This window comes from Schistocerca gregaria, chromosome 8 (assembly GCF_023897955.1).
Source record: "Schistocerca gregaria isolate iqSchGreg1 chromosome 8, iqSchGreg1.2, whole genome shotgun sequence".
Lineage (NCBI taxonomy): Eukaryota > Metazoa > Arthropoda > Insecta > Orthoptera > Acrididae > Schistocerca > Schistocerca gregaria.
In genome coordinates, this window is record NC_064927.1 from 255,452,005 (window position 1) to 255,471,767 (window position 19,763).

General features: G+C 37.3%; 1 protein-coding gene across 1 annotated transcript in view; it reads left to right on the plus strand.

The window, feature by feature from the left end:
- The window catches only part of LOC126285431 (cubilin-like), a 1,398,426-nt gene that overhangs the window by 1,366,451 nt on the left and 12,212 nt on the right, over positions 1 to 19,763 (plus strand). Inside the window, exons 66-67 of the mRNA XM_049984811.1 lie at positions 8,962 to 9,124; positions 11,555 to 11,695. Coding sequence (XP_049840768.1) covers positions 8,962 to 9,124; positions 11,555 to 11,695 — 304 coding nt within the window. The remainder of the gene's footprint in view (positions 1 to 8,961; positions 9,125 to 11,554; positions 11,696 to 19,763) is intronic.

Genomic DNA, 19,763 nt, shown 5'->3' on the forward strand with positions numbered 1-19,763 from the left:
GCTTCTTCATCTCCCAGTACCTACTGCAACCTACATCCTTCTGAATCTGCTTAGTGTAGTCATCTCTTGGTCTCCCTCTACAATTTTTACGCTGCCCTCTAATACTAAATTGGTGATCCCTTGATGCCTCAGAACATGCCCTACCAACCTATCCCTTCTTCTGGTCAAGTTGTGCCACAAACTTCTCTTCTCTCCAATCCTATTCAATACTTCCTCATTAGTTATGTGATCTACCCATCTAATGTACAGCATTCTTCTGTAGCACCACATTTCAAAAGCTTCTATTCTCTTCTTCTCCAAACTAGTTATCGTCCATGTTTCAGTTCCATACATGGCTACACTCCATACAAATACTTTCATAAATGTCTTCCTGACACTTAAATCTATACTCGATGTTAACAAATTTCTCTTCTTCAGAAACGCTTTCCTTGCCATTGCCAGTCTACATTTTATATTGTCTCTACTTCGACCATCATCAGTTATTTTGCTCCCCAGATAGCAAAACTCCTTTACTATTTTAAGTGTCTCATTTCCTAATCTGATTCCCTCAGCATCACCCGACTTAATTCGACTACATTCCATTATCCTCGTTTTGCTTTTGTTGATGTTCATCTTATATCCTCCTTTCAAGACACTATCCATTCCGTTCAACTGCTCTTCCAAGTCCTTTGCTGTCTCTGACAGAATTACGATGTCATTGGCGAACCTCAACATTTTTATTTCTTCTCCATGGATTTTAATACCTACTCCAAATTTTTCTTTTGTTTCCTTCACTGCTTGCTCAATATACAGATTGAATAATATCGGGGGGAGACTACAACCCTGTCTCACTCCCTTCCCAACCACTGCTTCCCTTTCATGTCCCTCGACTCTTATAACTGCCATCTGGTTTCTGTACAAATTGTAAATAGCCTTTCGCTCTTTGTATTTTACCCTACTATCTTCAGAATTTGAAAGAGAGTATTCCAACCAACGTTGTCAAAAGCTTTCTCTAAGTGTACAAATGCTAGAAACGTAGGTTTGCCCTTCCTTAATCTAACTTCTAAGGTAAGTCGTAGGAACAGTATTGCCTCACGTGTTCCAACATTTCTATGGAATCCAAACTGATCTTCCCCGAGGTCGGCTTCTACTAGTTTTTCCATTCGTCTGTAGAGAATTCGCGTTAGTATTTTGCAGCAGTTAATTCCATAAATTATCTGGGAGTATGCATTAGGAGTGATTTAAAGTGGAATGATCACATAAAGTTGATTGTCGGTAAAGCAGATGCCACACTGAGATCCACGGGAAGAATCCTAAGGAAATGCAATCCAAAAACAAAGGAAGTAGGTTACAGTACGCTTGTTCGCCCACTGCTTGTACTGCTCAGCAGTGTGGGATCCTTACCAAACAGGGTTGATAGAAGAGATAGTGAAGATCCAATGGAGAGCAGCGCGCTTCATTACAGGATCATTTAGTAATCGCGAAAGCATTACGGAGATGATAGATAAACCCCAGTGGAATACTCTGCAGGAGAGACACTCAATAGCTCGGTACGGGCTTTTGTTGAAGTTTCGAGAACATACCTTCACCAAGGAGTCAAGCAGTATATTGCTCCCTCCTAGGTATATCTCGCAAAGAGACCATGAGGATAAAATCAGAGAGATTAGAGCCTATACAGAGGCATAGCGACACTCCTTCTTTCCACGAACAATACGAGACTGGAAAAGAAGGGAGAAACAATAGAGGTACTCAAGGTACCCTCCACCACACACCATCAGGTGGCTTGTGGAGTATGGATGTAGATGTAGAAGCTTCAGATAGATCTAAATTGCTTCCTACTACACTTTTGTTTTTCTCCAAATTTTTAATCATTTCTTGTGTGTAGTCTGTGACTGCAGTTTCTGAGCTTTGTTTTGCATGAAAAGCGTATTGATTACTATTCCAAAGTTTATTATTGTCTAGGTAACTGGTGACTCTCAAATTCATCAGTTTCTCTAATATATTGGAGGAAGCAGGAAGAAGTGATATGGAATGGTAGTTTTCTATTTTATGTCTGTCTCCATTTTTAAATAGTTGCCTCACTTTTGAGATCTTCAGTCACTGAGGAAACACACCTTCACTAAAGGATAAATTTGCAATATGTGCTAAAGGTTTTGAAATCTGCACTGCAGTCTTTAGTATGATTGAAACTGGTACTTCATCAACACCTGCTGCCATTTTTGGTTTTAAGCTTCTAATCACTCTAATTACTTCCTGTTCATTTGTTGAAAGAATATTCATGCTGCAGGCAACCCTTGGAGCATGTATTATTTTTTGTTTTGTGAAGTTTAAGTTTAGTGAATGTGGTACATTTAAAAATAGTTATTAATATAGTTTTCCATTTCTTTCTTTTCTATATTGCAATTTTCGCTGCTTTTGGGCGTTATTTCTTCCTCTTCTCCCAAGGTAGTAGTTTCATTCCGCACAATGTCCCATATAGTTAGTGGTTTGTTGTCTTAGTTACTGACTAAATTGTGATTATATAGTAGCTTTGTCTTTGCTATTGCCTTTCAGTATATTTTTTTGTATTTTTTTACACATTCTATGAACTGCTGATCTGAGCAAGTTTTAATTTCTTTGTTCTGTCTTTTCATGGTTACACTGAAAATCCTAATGCCTGTAGTTATCGAAGGTTTGTGTGCTTTTCGTTCTGAAGACTTGGACCTCACTAACTTCTAAGGGAAACACATTTTATATTGTGACATGAATATAGAAGAGTATTATATGCATTATTTGCACTTGGTTCTGATCTCACATCTGCCCAGCTTTCATTGGTTAGACAGTTTACAAAATGTGTGTAGTTTTCTTTAGAAAAAATCTTTTATAAGTGTGGCAAGATGTTTTTTCACATGCATTGGGGGAATGGTAAGCACAAGAGCATTGTGATCAGATAAACCAAGGTCAGTGTTATTTACCTCCACTTAATTGGAATCTATGTTTGAGAATATATTGTCTATGAAGGTCTGTGATGTGTGTGTTATTCGGGTAGGACCTATTACATGGGGTAACATGTTAAAACTCTGTAAAATATTCAGAAATTTATCTTTAACCGTATTATTGCACATAATATTTATGTTAAAATCCCCACAAAGAAGCACAGTAGCTTTTTCATTGTATTGAATGTTTAACATAATTTCTAGTTTTGAAAACAATTTATCTACATTTCCACATGGTGACCTGTACACAATCATTACTATCATTTTCCTTTGCTTACCACACAACTCAATAGCAGCTGCTTCAAAATGCTTTTCTACATGTAAATTTTCAATATCACATCTCCTTTTGAATTTTATCCCTGTTTTTGTATAAATACAGACACCACCACTTCTGGCATTTTCCCTACAATAAGAGCTAGCTAGTCTAAAAAGGTGTATAATGATGTTCAATTCTCATTCCCTACAGAAATGCTCCGAAAGACACAAGCACTCAGTGTTAAGCTCATCTAAAGCGACTTCTACTTCAAGGTATTTATTTCTTAGAGACTGAATATTTATTAAAAACAAAGATTCCAAGACTTACCAAGCGGGAAAGCGCCGGTAGATAGGCACAATAAATAAAACACACAAACACACACACACACACACACACACACACACACACACACACACACACACACACACAGAATTTATAGCTTTCGCAACCGGCGGTTGCTTCTTCAGGAAAGACGGAAGGAGAGGGAAAGACGAAAGTCATTCCAATCCCGGGAGCAGAAAGACTTCCCTTAGGGGGAAAAAAGAACAGGTGTACACTCGCGCACACACACATATCCATTCGCACATACACAAACACAAGCAGACATTTGTATAGGCAAAGAGTTCGGGCAGAGATGTCAGTCGAGGCGGAAGTACAGAGGCAAAGAAGTTGTTGAAAGACAGGTGAGGTATGAGCGGCGGCAACTTGAAATTAGCGGAGGTTGAGGCCTGGCGGATATCGAGAAGAGAGGATATACTGAAGGGCGAGTTCCCATCTCCAGAGTTCGGATAGGTTGGTGTTGGTGGGAAGTATCCAGATAACCCGGACGGTGTAACACTGTGCCAAGATGTGCTGGCCATGCACCAAGGCATGTTTAGCCACAGGGTGATCCTTATTACCAACAAACACTGTCTGCCTGTGTCCATTCATGCGAATGGACAGTTTGTTGCTGGTCATTCCCACATAGAAAGCGTCACAGTGTAGGCAGGTCAGTTGGTAAATTACGTGGGTGCTTTCACACGTGGCTCTGCCTTTGATCGTGTACACCTTCCGGGTTACAGGACTGGAGTAGGTGGTGGTGGGAGGATGCATTGGACAGGTTTTACATCGGGGGCGGTTACAAGGGTAGGAGCTAGAGGGTAGGGAAGATGGTTTGGGGATTTCATAGGGATGAACCAAGAGGTTACGAAGGTTAGGTGGACGGCGGAAAGACACTCTTGGTGGAGTGGGGAGGATTTCATGAAGGATGGATCTCATTTCTGGGCAGGATTTTAGGAAGTCGTATTCCTGCTGGAGAGCCACATTCAGAGTCTGATCCAGTCCCGGGAAGTATCCTGTCACAAGTGGGGCACTTTTAGGGCTCTTCTGTGAGAGGTTCTGGGTTTGAGGGGATGAGTTAGTGGCTCTGGTTATTTGCTTCTGTACCAGGTCGGGAGGGTAGTTGCGGGATGCGAAAGCTGTTTTCAGGTTGTTGGTGTAATGGTTCAGGGATTCAGGACTGGAGCAGATTCGTTTGCCATGAAGGCCTAGGCTGTAGGGAAGGGACCGTTTGATATGAAATTTGTGGCAGCTGTCATAATGGAGGTACTGTTGCTTGTTGGTGGCTTTGATGTGGACACATGTGTGAAGCTGGCCATTGGACAGATGGAGGTCAACGTCAAGGAAAGTGGCATGGGATTTGGAGTATGACCAGGTGAATCTGATGGAACCAAAGGAGTTGAGGTTGGAGAGGAAATTCAGGAGTTGTTCTTCACTGTGAGTCCAGATCATGAAGATGTCGTCAATAAATCTGTACCAAACTTTGGGTTGGCAGGCTTGGGTAACCAAGAAGGCTTCCTCTAAGCGACCCATAAATAGGTTGGCATACGAGGGGGCCATTCTGGTACCTATGGCTGTTTCCTTTAATTGTTGGTATGTCTGGCCTAAAAAAGTGAAGAAGTTGTGGGTCAGGTTGAAGCTGGCTAAGGTGACGAGGAAAGAGGTTTTAGGTAGGGTGGCAGGTGATCGGCGTGAAAGTAAGTGCTCCATTGCAGCAAGGCCCTGGACGTGTGGGATATTTGTGTATAGGGAAGTGGCATCAATGGTTACAAGGGTGGTTTCCGGGGGTAACAGACTGGGTAAGGATTCCAGGCGTTCAAGAAAGTGGTTGGTGTCTTTGATGAAGGATGAGAGACTGCATGTAATGGGTTGAAGGTGTTGATCTACGTAGGCAGAGATACGTTCTGAGGGGGCTTGGTAACCAGCTACAATGGGGCGGCCGGGATGTTTGGGTTTGTGAATTTTAGGAAGTAGGTAGAAGGTAGGAGTGTGAGGTGTTGGTGGGGTCAGGAGTTTGATGGAGTCAGGTGAAAGGTTTTGTAGACTGAATATTTACATTCATAACTTGAAAATAATTTGATGGGAACCTAGATTTAGTTACACTTACAGTTTTTTTTATCGAACTGGTCATAGAGAATTTGGTTGTCTGCACATTTGTTGAAAGTTCTATACTGTAACTTTTCCTGTTCTGGGGTAGAAAAAATCCTGGTTCATTCTTGAAGGTCGTTTTGGTCTTCAGCTCATTTTTCCATTCTTTGGTGTGTCGCTTGTCACTGTAGGCTGCACTGATCTTGTTTTTCCATTATTCTTTCAATTACTTGGAATAGAGGAGTGTTTCCCTGAATTATTGATCTTGTTTTCAGTCTTCTTTGTGCTTGTTCCAGCAGGAGTGAGCTGTACTGCATTTGTTATTACATTGGTTCTTGAAGCTGTTGGAGTTCATAATTTGTTTTGGACTAGTCCTTTAGGCACAGCTTTCATAGTTAGAGAAGGTGTTATGGTTGTTACTTTCGTATCTATACACATATTAGAGTACTGTATTTGTTCTTCTGCTTCCATTTGTAATTTTTATAGGATCATCGTCTTTCTTGTCTATAAATTTCCAGATGAGCTTTTTTTATTTGTGTGCAGACTTATTGCTTTCCCATATTATTCAAATGCATGCCATGTCTGGTATAATTCACTCTTTCTATGCCATGAAGTTTTAAAAACAATGTATTTGGGAAAGCTTTGGTAATCTTTTCCAGTTTTCTGTTCGTGACTTGAATTTCCTTGTTTTCACACGAACTTGGAACTAGATCTTTTCTGAGTGGTATGCTTGATAACACTACATTTAGATTTTTTAAATTATTCAGGGCCCTTCTAGCAGATCTGATGGCTTCTCTGGCATTGTTTTGGTAGACATCGTTTGCATCACCAAATATTAAAACAACGTCCTTTTCAGTTAGTGGGCCTGCTAGTGTTTTGCAGTCCTGCGTGACTTCATTCATTGGAGTACCTAGCTTAACTATACCTGTTGCTTTAGCTTGTAGTTCTTTCAACATTTCTGCTATTTTTCATCCATGACTGTCAGCAAGAATAAGTAGTTCTCCTTGAAATCCAATGTGTCCATTTGTATTGTATTTGTGTTCTGGTTTGTTGCTTTTTTTTATAATGTTCACCTTTATTTGTACTGTTGCTTATATCAACACACTCCATAAAACACACACTTGAGTCTATTGCTGTCATATTTAGGCTTCTGAACCCTTCATTCTGTGTTTCTTTTTCACTATTTACAGTTTTCGTAGGTTTTGTTTTGGATGACCCAAGGAATGTCAGGTAACTTAGCAGTTCAGTATTTTCCTTTCGAAGTTTTATTATATCACTCTTTAAAGAATGAATTGCTGATTGCATATTTACGATACATTCTTTTAGATGTTCAATATCAGCTACACATTTAGTACATGGCGTATTTTTACCTCCAATGGCTGCATTTTCGTTCTGAGAAACATCGCACACTTCCTGCACAGGAACCATTTTCTTTCGCTTCTTAAGTGACACTATTACACACAATAAATTTTGGATCACAAGAGACATGGAATCTTTCACATATTACACTTTTTTCACACCTTTTGTTTATATTTTCATGCTAACACACTCGTGATTTCTTACTGGCCATCTTCAAAGTCAAAGTTTGCCTTTCTGGAGCATTGGATGATGTCGTATAGATAGAAATTAAATGTGTTTCATTCCAGAGCTTTCACAAGTGATTTTCAGTTCTTAGACAAAAATTATTATCATTGTCTGATAGGGTAACTTCTGGTTTGCCAACATTTTAAATATAATTCTTTTTTAGTTTTTGAGGTGTTTTTGCTTGTTGCTTTTCTGACTGAGAACAACTGAATAAACTTAGAACACAACTTGGCCATAACGAAAATATAACATTGTCTTACTTTTCTGTAGTGGTCCCTAAAAAACAAAGAGAACTAAAGCTATTAGCTTTTCAAGATGGCATGTCCTATTGCTTACCTTAACTCTCTTTCATTTATGACATGTTGGCAACTCTTTTCTTACCTTATTAACTATATTATAAAAATAGATATTTTCCTGCAACTGTTGCAGATACTTCTAAATACCACAATGACCATAATTTAATGAAACTTTCTATGTCTTCCTCTGTCCAAGAAAATTTCCAGTACCTTTTAGAATTTGAGCAATTTTTCATACGTCTATCTACATAAACTGCTTTTAAACTCCATTGGGTTGTGAATCTCAATTCTCATCATTTTTGTAATTGTAATTTAAACATGTAAAAATGAGATAAAGTCAGATTTCATTGAAATGGATGTGAAGAAATAAATGCAGTTAACAGTAGACTTCAACAATTTGATTCATTGTGGAGATTGGGCTTAGCCTGTCTTGAAACACTACATTTGTATCCAGAGGAGAGGGAGGCAGAACAGCATTGTTTAAATGATACAATAAAAACATGCCTGTATTTTTATAGCTGATCTAAGAACCCAACTATTTGTCTATAGTAGTCCTAAATATACTCGTAGTGAAGGATCAGGAAGATAGCAGAGAAAGTGTCACTGTTGAGAATAGAATAAGGCACAGTTATTGTGGCACCACAGGAAGGTGAGATTCATTAACTTTGAAAGATAATGAATCGCCTGAAGTTGCCTCACAGAATGACTGTATTTTAGGCTGACTGTTAATCTGAGATTAAAGAATTCTATGGGTTTTGATTTGAATAGATATCACAAAAGAGATGATTATTGAGAAGGTGCATCTATTAGCGATCTTGTTTCAAAAAGTAGGTTACTGACAGGATGGTCCTGTTTCTTCTATTAAATTTCCATATCTTGTATTGGTATTTGTTGTATGTGTCTGCATGTATAAAGAGTAAATATCTCAAATGATTTTCTGTACATTTTTAGGAGGGCAGGTACACATATACAAAATAGATGACTGCTTAGGGTTTGAACTCACATTTGTACTCAGTTCCAGAAGTTACACAACAGTTCTTACTGGTTCCTTTGTATTTCATACAGTGACAGAAATCCGTAACTAGATTTGTGCAGAAAGCCACAAATGGTGCATGCCACAAATGGTGCATGACATGTCATGTTTTCAGGGTACGGCACATTAAATTAAACATGAGAGCTGCATTTTGAAAGCATGCCTTTAATCTTACATACAACTGTCTGTTTGGTCCCTCTCATTCCTTACAAACCATCAAAGACTTTCTGTTTGCATGGTTTTATTTTATTAATTTTTGTCATATCTTAGTAGATCTGTAGTTTGAAGGTATCTGAAGCTAGCAGACTTTAAATGATGAAATCACACAAAAATTTCATTGTTTTAGAATTTAAAAATGTTAATAAGAGCAGAATCATTTTCTGCATTTTTATTCTCTCAGTAATGGTTATGGTGCATCCCTTATTTCCACAGGCATACGATGGAGGTTCAAACTCTGGTCCATTACTGTCAACCATGTGTGGCTTCACATTACCTGATCCTGTGTTTTCTTCTGGGCCAGTGTTGCTACTGCAACTGACCCGCCAAACTACACACCCAGTAAATATTGATCTCACATATACAACAACTGATAAAGGTAAATAAGAGTAATGAAACACACTTATGATGATTTTTGTAAATTAAGTATTAAGTTTGTTTTTGTTCTTTATTTGACACATCGTATGTATCTCTGGTACATTATGTATATTGATGAGTCTCCTGTGCTTTTAATCACTGTTTTATTTATGTATGGAATAAGACAATAAATTTTGATTTTGATTCTTAACTTAACGTAACACTATATAGTACAGCAAATAAGTACAGAAAGCAAATGACAACTGCAGATAAAAAAAAAGAAAACAAAGCAACCCAAAGACATATAAACCTGACTCTATACCAAGATAAACAGGCAGACAGTTGGAATAGCAAATTTATAAAAAGAAAGAAAGTTGGTATGTTAGAGAATGAAAAAGCTCTTTTCATAATTTTTGTGTAAGTTGATCAAGTGAAAGCTGTAAAATGTAACAAATAAATTATTTTTATGCTTAGCTCACAAGATTGCAATTTTCCACTTTGATATTTGTACACTGGACTTAGGCAAGACAGCACAAACTCAGTTATATTAGTTAATCTGTTTGCAGAGAAAATTAGTAGAGAATTTGCCTAAACTGATCCCTCAAGAAATCTAGCTTGGAAGGTGTTAATGTTACTAGATTCATTTAGATGAATGATGTGGCAGTGTTGACATGAATGATGTGGCAGTGATAAGCAATTCCAGGGGCTATCTACTTGTAATCTGCAGCCATACTTGGCAAACCATTTTGAAGTGGACAGTAGGGAGTAGTTTTGATTTTACCAGTTATTAAGACTTTTCACATTACATTCAGGTATGGATAGTAGAACGAATGATTGCTTAAACACCTGTGTGAAAGTTATAAGTAGTCTAATCTTGGCTACACATCCCTGCAGGAACAATACATGGGATGTATGGGATGTTGTAATACATTCTTAGCTCCATCAGTTAAAGTTGGTCCTTTCAAAGCATATTTTGTGTCCCCTTCAACATTCACAAGTTCAGTTCCTTCACTGTCATTCTGACACTTTCCCATTGATCAATCAAACCTGTGACCATATGTGCTGCCTTTCTTTGTTTACATTCAATATTCCTTGTAAGTCGTGTTCAGAATGTGTCCTATACACATGAGCAATATTCTAGTATGGGCTGAATGAATATATTGCAAACAATCTGTTTGTAGGCCACACTTCCACAGTATCCTATGAATGATGTGAAGTCTACCAACAGATTTACCTATGACTGACAAATTATCATTCTTTTTAAAACCTCTACAAATTGTTATACTGACATATTTGTATAAGTTGACAGATTCCAACTATGATCATTAATATTTTAATAATAGGATATTAATCTTTTTTCATTTTGTGAAATGCATCATTTTACATTTTAGAACATTAAAAATGAGTTGCCAGTTCTTGCACTGCTTTGAAAACTTATCAAGAACAGGCTCAGGATTTGTGCAGCTTGTTTTCAGACAGTACATCATTTTAGAAAAGTACATCATCTGCAGATTATTAAAAGACTAATATTACTGTTAATATTGTTTGCAGTCATTAATATACAGCGTGGTCAGCAAGGGCCTCAGCACACTTCCATTGGGCACACTTGAAGTTACTTCTGTTGATGATGACTCTCCATCCAAGAAAACATGCTGTGTCTTCCCCTACCTTAAAACTCTCAGTTGAAACACAGAACTCCCTTGATGTCACATATGGCTGAACTCCCCGAGTAGCCATATGTGTAGCATGGAGTCTTCTACATGCTTCTGTCCAGAGGAAAATGTTTCAAGTTCCTGCTTGAGATATGATGCTATTGCCTCTCTATCTAGTTTTGTGAACAAACAAAATGCACCACAAAGTTCAAACCATTTGCTGAAAATAGAGTATAATGGTGAATGCAATGACATAAATGTACAAATCCCAAAAACCTTACAGAGCTTTTTAAAGAGTTGAACTAACAGTGGTATACAATATTCGTATTAACCAGTAAATAAGTAGGAGTCAAGACTGAGCCAGATATAACAGAATCTCTTGCAGAAAACTCTTCAAGTAGACTATAAAGCCTCCTCAATTCTTTCCACATTCAGTAACTGCTATATATTTATAAACATGCTTCAATTAGAATACACCATGATTTAAGTTTTCACAGGCAACAAGTTATTGAAATTTAATTTTTAGTATAAAAATATCTTATGCAGAAAGATATAACTGTGAAGAAGCTCATCGTGTAAATATCCATCATTTTGGAAACTGAGATATAATTTTTAAAGTAATGTTTAATTTTACTCTTGTTTGGATAGTTTACAGAATTTCCCATCTTAGAACAAGCTTTAAAGACAAAAATTTAATATGATAAAGTAAGTTCCAGAAACCAGTAATCATTAGAAATGTTAATATCTTTAGTTCTTTTGTTATTACTAAATTTATGAACAGTACTGATTTTCTTTTCTAGGTACTGGTTGTGGAGGCAAATTGTTCAACACTGCAGGCACATTCACCAGCCCTATGTATCCAACTAACTTTCGTAATATATCTGACTGTCAGTGGGAGATTTCTGTTCCTCAAAACTTGCATCCATATCTCACATTTAGACGTGAGTAATAAACTAGTAATTTGTGTTGTTTTACATATTTATTTTTGCTAACCTTGTACACCTGCTGTTTTACATTCAAAACAGAGATAATATTAACAATATGCTGGTGATTGTGATGATAATTACAATAAAGAATGTGACAAGTTGTTCATTCACTGAGTGGTGTTATATTGTATCTTAATGTTACTATTTGTGGCTTTTACTTTTTATATGAATGAAAGGAGATGATTATCTGTTAGGTCACACATAAAAATGACATATATGTATCAGAATTAGAAAATAATTTTTCTTGAAAAGCTATTCTGCATACTAAATTAATTTTGTTTTTATTACAGACCTTTAATTCCCAATGAGTAACTCATTTGCAAAACCTTGACATTTCAGTTGTGATAGGCAACATGTTTTCAGTGGCATGTGCAATTAGTCCGATACACTGATCAGCTTGAGTGAGGTTTCAAGGGAGATTTCTGTGTTCACCTAGGCAACCTTCAGTCTAATTCCCCATCCCTTTAGGAAGAAAACAATGAAGAACCAATTATTGTGTGGAAACATACAGAACAAAGTTAACAAAAATCCCAAGCATATAGCATATATTAGTTTCCTTCCCAACTTGGGGAAATGAAAGTTGATGGCAAAAATGATGATGAATAAAAAACTGAATAATTTACAAATGCAGGCTGGACTGCTGCAGACCTGGAAAACTGAATTAACATATGTAGCAGAGAGAGTTTTTTTCATTAGGAAAGGTTTCTTCCATTTTATTTGAGACAAGAACTTAACTGTATAAATCCCATACATATTACAAAAAATGTATGTATGTATCTTCTACATCTCATACTAAATCACTTGATTGATTTCGGACAAACTTGGTTCTGTCTGGAAACATCCACTTTGGAGGTAAGTTCCCTCTCAATGGGTTGAGAGTGGGGGTGAAAAAGTATCATAGCTCATGATACACTAATAACCAGATTATATTCATTCAATATTTGAGAATGGAGCACTCATTGACTTTCAGCACACTTTACACATAATTTAAAACTTTTATGAGACTTTTTCTCATTCACACTCTCCATAAAATGACAACGAAAAAATTTATCACTTGAAACATTTGCACTGTTCATGTAGTAAAATTGTCACATCATGCATGGTGTTTTAATTATTCACACATACTGCTGAATGTACAACATACAGTTCAGAAGATATGATGTCATAAACAATGAGATGCGTGAAAAACTGTTGCATCATACATAGTGTTTTAATTTATTACTTCTTTACCACTTACTCTGTTCACAACACACTTCGCCAACAGTAGCCACGTGTACTGCTGGATGTACCTGCAAAATTATATTGTTAGCAACATGTAGTTCAAGAGATATGACATCACAAAGTTGAGCTGCATGAAAACAAAACTGCAGGGCTGGATTTGCTAGAGATACAATGAAGTATGTGTACAAATATCAGTGGAATACGTCAAATATATGTGACAAGTGCATACACAGACAAAGCCAAGGGTATAAAGCTCCTGCTAAAAGGGTATAAAGCTCCTGCTAAACCCATGGTACACTGACCAGTTTAAGTGAAGTTGCAAGGGAGTATCTTACGTTCACCTAGGCAAGCTTGGAATTCATTTACTAATAAGTTATAACCTATTGCTACCTTGATATGTGGACTATTTGTCATCACTATCAACCTTCTGTTGATCATATGAGAGTCTGTTTTGTATCTTGCATTACAATTATGAGGGTGCATATACCTAGTTGTAAATGAAATATTGTCTTTTACTAACATTATCGGTTGTAACATATAAGCAGCAGAAATAGTTAGACTATTTAAACTAGTAAACAGATTTTGTACTTCTATATTCAGGCAAACTGCACTCTGTACCCAACATAAACCAGTATACATAGCAGTAAAGTGGTTATTGTCTAGAACAGGCAGTTCCAATTCTGCTGTAAGAGACATGGGTGCTGATGATCACCTGGAACTTGCTCACCAGGCAGGTGCACAGGTGATAGGGTACTGCCAGATGACTCTGTTTCACTCTGTCCACTCCTTGTTGTTGAGCTGTGTGTACACAGTCTTTCTCACAGATATATTAAGTCACTGAAAGTACTTAAATAATGACACTAAATTCTATTTTATTACAGAATTATACTATTAGTGAAAGATATTTTGAATATTTCTGTACTTGTAGACATGAATGAAGCATACTGAGAATAAAATTTTACTATTTTTCTTTGCCTTGATAAACGGATAAGGTAGTATCTACATGATTCATTACACTAATTTCATACAGTGGTGCTTTTGATATTTTGACTGATATTTTTGTTTCTCTTCTGGAGAAACTTGGCATACTCACTAGGCTTACACCTTTCCTCTTCAATATCTTGGTGAAGTGGAATCCAGTGAAAAAATTACCCATTGACACAAGTGCTGCTTTTAAGAAATGATGTCATAAACTTCATATTTGGAAAGGGTTTGATTCTGTTCTAAAGGGTTTGATTCTGTTCTCGATATGCAGCCTTTTCCAGATATGGAAAGCTGTTTGACAAATATTTGGAAATCACATCAGCTGCTAACCAAACTTTGATGTCACAACTAACTAGCTTAGTAGCTGTATGTTATGTAAATCTACATTTGGGATTAGAGAGAAAGAGCTGTCTATCAGTTGTGATTTTTTTTTTTTTTTTTTTTTTTTTTTTAAGGCAACAATTTTCATTTAAATGATTCCAAGCTTCTGACTCCAAAGCAAATTTGCCTGTTTTGAGTCTTTCTGAGCTTTTGTTCCACATTATCAAATCACAAAAATTTCATTATGACTACAAATAACTGTTCATGAACAATTCACCTCCACAGCCAGTACCTAGAAAAGAAAGTCAGTATTGTTCATAAATTTAGTAATAACTAAACAACTAAAGATGGTCTTTTGACCATTTAGTCACCAGTTGATTTTTCCCTTAGCACACATAAAACCATGGGCATACAAAACAGCAATGAAGGCATCTAGCTCAGAAAGAAAAACACTAACTCTTCGCTCCAAGTTGCCTATGGGTTTGCCTCTCTGTGTACAGGTTTATGAGTTTTAGCATTAAGTCATCTGCAAATAGCCACTAAGAACTGACAGTGATGTGAAATTTTATGTTTTTATTTGTAAGGAGCATTGACTCCAATGTCTCGCATAAAACATTTTACCTTTGTAGTCTTTTAGATGTACACAAAATATGATCAAAAGTCACCCATTCTTTCTTGTCATTTCCAAATGACCCACAACAAATGGTGAAGTTAGCTGCCTCCTCCTCTTTGTCTTCCTCTGTTGTATCAAATGTTAGCCCTTCCTGAGTGATATGCAGGATTTAGTAGAATATTTTATATTGCTGCTGTAACTGTCATTGGTGCAACTTCTCAAGGCACATAACAAATACTTTCAGTTGAAACTTCCTGACAGATTTAAACTGTGTGCTGTACCGAGATTCAAACTCAGGACATTTGTCTTTCCCGGGCAAGTGCTCTACCAACTGAGCTACCAAAGCACGACTTGCGACCCATCCCCACAGCTTCAGTTCTGCCAGTCTCAGTCTGGCACACAGTTTTAATCTACCAGGAATTTCATATCAGCACACACTCCACTGCAGAGTGAAAATCTCATTCTGGAAACATCCTCCAGGCTGTGGCTAAGCCATGTCTCCGCAATATTGTTTCTTCCAGCAGTGATAGTTCTGCAAGGTTTGCAGAAAAGCTTCTGTGAAGTTTGGAAGGTAGGCACTAGCAGAACTGACGCTGTGAGGACAGGTTGTGAGTCGTGCTTGTGTAGCTCAGTTGGTAAAGCACTTGCCAGCAAAAGGCAAAAGTCTCGAGTTAGAGTCTCAGTCCAGCATACAGTTTTAATCTGCCAGGAAGTTTCATATCAGCAGCCTGGAATATAATCATCACTATCACTGTATAACTATCTTTCAATTTCATTACCCTCAGAATCTTGCCCTGAAATGAACTGTAGATGTTCTAAGTATTCAATTAAATCCTTGTCTGAGAACTTAATAGCCATTTTCAATATCTTTATTATGTCTAACACACAATTGAGCAACCTAAGTATAGCAAGACAGAATAATCAGCTCAGAAACTTAAGTCTTCCTTGTTGAATCCATCAATGATTTGTGTAATGAATCTGAGCATTTATCTGTGTTGAAAAGAAATAAAAGTCATAAAATTTAATCAACAGATGTACTACTGAATAGAATGATGTCATATATTATTAATTTTAGTTTTCAACATATTCTTTCTTATTTCATCCACTACCACACAGCACAATCAGAATTCATGTTGTTTCTGCTGTGGTCTTCAGTCCAGAGACTGGTTTGATACAGCTCTCCGTGCTACTCTATACTGAGCAAGCTTCTTCATCTCTGAGTAACTATTGCAACCTGCATCCCTTTGAATCTGCTTACTGTATTCATCTCTTGGTCTCCCTATATGATTTTTAGCCTCTGCGCTTCCCTCCAATACTAAATTGATGATACTTTGATGCCTCAGAATGTGTCCTACTAACTGATGCTTCTTCTAGTCAAGTTGTGCTACAAATTCCTCTTATCTCCAATTCTATTCAGTACCTCCTCATTAGTCACATGATCTACCCATCTAACCTTCAGCACTCTTCTGTAGCACCACATTTCGAAAGTCTCTGTTCTCTTCTTGTCTAAACTACTTATCATCCATGCTTCAGTTTCATACAATTACTTTCAGAAAAGACTTCCTGACACTTAGATCTATACTGGATGTTAACAAAATTCTCTTTCTCAGAAATGCTTTCCTTACCATTGCCAGTCTACATTTTATATCCTCTCTACTTTGACCATCATCAGTTATTTTGCTCCCCAAATAGCAAAACTCATCTACAGCTTGAAGTGTCTCAGTTCCTAATCTAACTCCCTCAGCTTCACCTGATTATTGGTAATTTTCACACGTCGACACTTGCTTTCTTTGGGACTGGAATTATTATATGCTTCTTGAAGTCTGAGGGTATTTCGCCTGTCTCATATATCTTGCTCGCCACATGGTTGAGTTTTGTCAGGGCTGGCTCTCCCTAGGCTGTCAGTGGTTCTGATTGAATGTTGTCTACTCCTGCGGCCTTGTTTTGAGTTAGGTTTTTCAGTGTTCTGCAAACTCTTCATGCAGTACAATATCTCCCATTTAATCTTCATCTACATCCTATTCCATTTCCATAAATATTGCCCTCAAATACAGCACCCTTGTGTAGATCATCTATATACTCCGTCCATCTTTCTGCCTTCCTATCTCCACTTAAAACTGGTTTTCCATCTGAGCTCTTGATATTCATACAAGAGGTTCTCTTTTCTCCGAAGATATCTTTAATTTACCTGTAGCAATATCTATCTTACCCCTAGTGATATATACCTCTACATCCTTACATTTGTCCTCGACCCATCTCTGCTTAGCCATTTTGAACTTCATGTCGATCACATCATTGAGACATTTGTATTTCTTTTTGCCTGCTTCATTTACTGAATTTTTATGTTTTCTCCTTTCATCAATTAAATTTGATTTTTTTTTCTGTCACCCAAGGATTTCTACTAGCCCTCATCTTTTTACCTACTTGATCCTCTGCTGCCTTCACTATTTCATCCCTCAAAGCTGCCCATTCTTCTTCTACTGTACTTCTTTCCCCCATTCCTGTCGATCGTTCCCTAATGCTCTCCCTGAAACTCTCTACAACCTCTAGTTCTGTCAGTTTATCCAGGTCCCATCTCCTTAATTTCCCACCTTTTTGGAATTTCTTCAGTTTTAAACATAACCAATAGATTGTGGTCAGAGACAACATCTGCCCCTGGAAATGTCTTACAGTTTAAAAGCTGGTTCCTAAATCTCTGTCATACCATTATATAATCTACCTGAAACCTTCAGTGTGTCCAGGCCTCATCCAGGTATACAACCTCATTTCATGATTCTTAAACCAGATGTTAGCTACGGTTAAGTTATGCCCTGTGCAAAATTCTACCAGAGGTCTGCTCATTAATTTATTACCCCCATTCCATATTAACCTGCTACATTTCATTCTCTTCCTTTTCCTACTATCGAATTCCAGTCACCCATGACTATTAAGTTTTCATCTCCCTTCACTATCTGTATAATTTCTTTTATCTCATCATACATTTCATCAATCTCTTCATCATCTGCAGAGCTAGTTGGCATATAAACTTGTATTAATGTGGTAGGCCTGGGCTTCATGTCTGTCTTGGCCACTATAATGTGTTCACTATGCTGTTTGTAGTAGCTTATCCACACTCCTATAGTTTTATTCATTATTAAATCTAGTCCTGCATTACCTCTATTTGATTTTGTATTTATAACCCTGTATTCACCTGACCAAAAGTCTTGTTCCCCCTGACACCAAACTTCACTAATTGTCAGTATATCTAACTTTAACCTATCCATTTCCCTTTTTAAATTTTCTAACCTCCCTATTCGATTAAGGGATCTGACATTCCACACTTCTTTCCTTAGAACCCCATTTTTCTTTCTCCTGATAACGACGTCCTCCTGAGTCGTCCCTTCTCAGATATCTGAATGGGGACCTATTTTGCCTTTGGAATATTTTACAGAAGACGATGCCATCATCATTCAACCATACAGTAAGGCTGCATGCCCTCGGGAAAACTTACGGCTGTAGTTTCCTCTTGCTTTCAGCTGTTTGCAATACCAGTACAGCAAGGCCGTTTTGTTTAATGTTACATGGCCAGATCAGTCAATCACCCAGACTGTTGCTCCTACAACTACTGAAAAAGCTGCTGCCCCTCTTCAGATACCACATATTTGTCTGGCCTCTCAACAGATACCTCTTTGTTGAGGTTGCACCTACTGTATGGCTATCTGTATTGCTGAGGCACACAAGCCTCCCCACCAATAGCAAGATCCATGGTTCATGGGAGGACACAAATCTTATCCACTGATTAACTCATTTTGCTTTTAGTCTCCTGACTTCCTTGTGATATTTGTATTTTCTAGGTTTTTTAGCCTCTCTATGTGACTTTCAATTGGTCAGCTTGTGTAAGTACGGCATTCTCCATTCTATCCTTCAGCCTTTTCCTTTTATCATTTAGTTGCACATGATTTGTTTGGGAAAGTTTAGTTTTAATGGCATATATTTTCTTTAATGACCAAAAGTTCTGAAAGTATTTTCCATGTGTTATTAAATCCCATCAGCTCATTGAACTTAAATACTCACATTTGTTCATGAGAGATATCACTTCTCGTATGCTGTAGGGCAGACTTAATTTCTTCCTTATTACTTTTAAGTCTTACTAGTAATAATGTTCTTTCCCATTCTTTTAAGGGGAAAATTTCTCCCAGGTCCACTTATGTCAGTGAGTGTTATATTCTTAAACATCAAGTAGGCACACCATTTCTAATAACATCAGTGGACACACAGCATACTGTGTACACGTGTAAAGAATAGCTAGCCAATGTTATCAAGGTAGACATATTTGAGCAAAATTACAGTTTAATCTTAGTTTAATTAAACAATGATAAAATAAACTTAACCTGCTATGAGTTAAAGCTGTTTTAGTAAACAATAATGAAATAAACTTTCCTTATATCACTCTATCACCTCAGACAGGTTTTACTGAGATGGTAATGACCCACTCAAAGAATTAAATAGCACAATTGCATTAGATCCCAGCCAATCACTTAATTCATTTATTATGTACTATGCTGCTATCTCACAATCTGGGTCATTTTCTTGCTAATGAAGGGATAGGTATGGGCTCACAGTTGTGAAACAACAATGGAACCGTGCAAAGCCATTTTATTTGTGTTTAGCGCGCTGAATACATAGGTGCACCTACTCAATGGTTAAATTAGCTGCATATATGTGTGTTTCTTTACTTGCTGCTCCTACTTCTTCTCCATTTACAATTACAGACAGTTCCTGCAAACCTGTGTGGATTGTATGGTACTTAGCCATGTACCACATGTTAAGGTTTCTTCCTGTTCCTATTGTATATGAGGTGTGGGAAGAATGACTGCTCAAATACCTCTGTGTGTGCTGTAATTA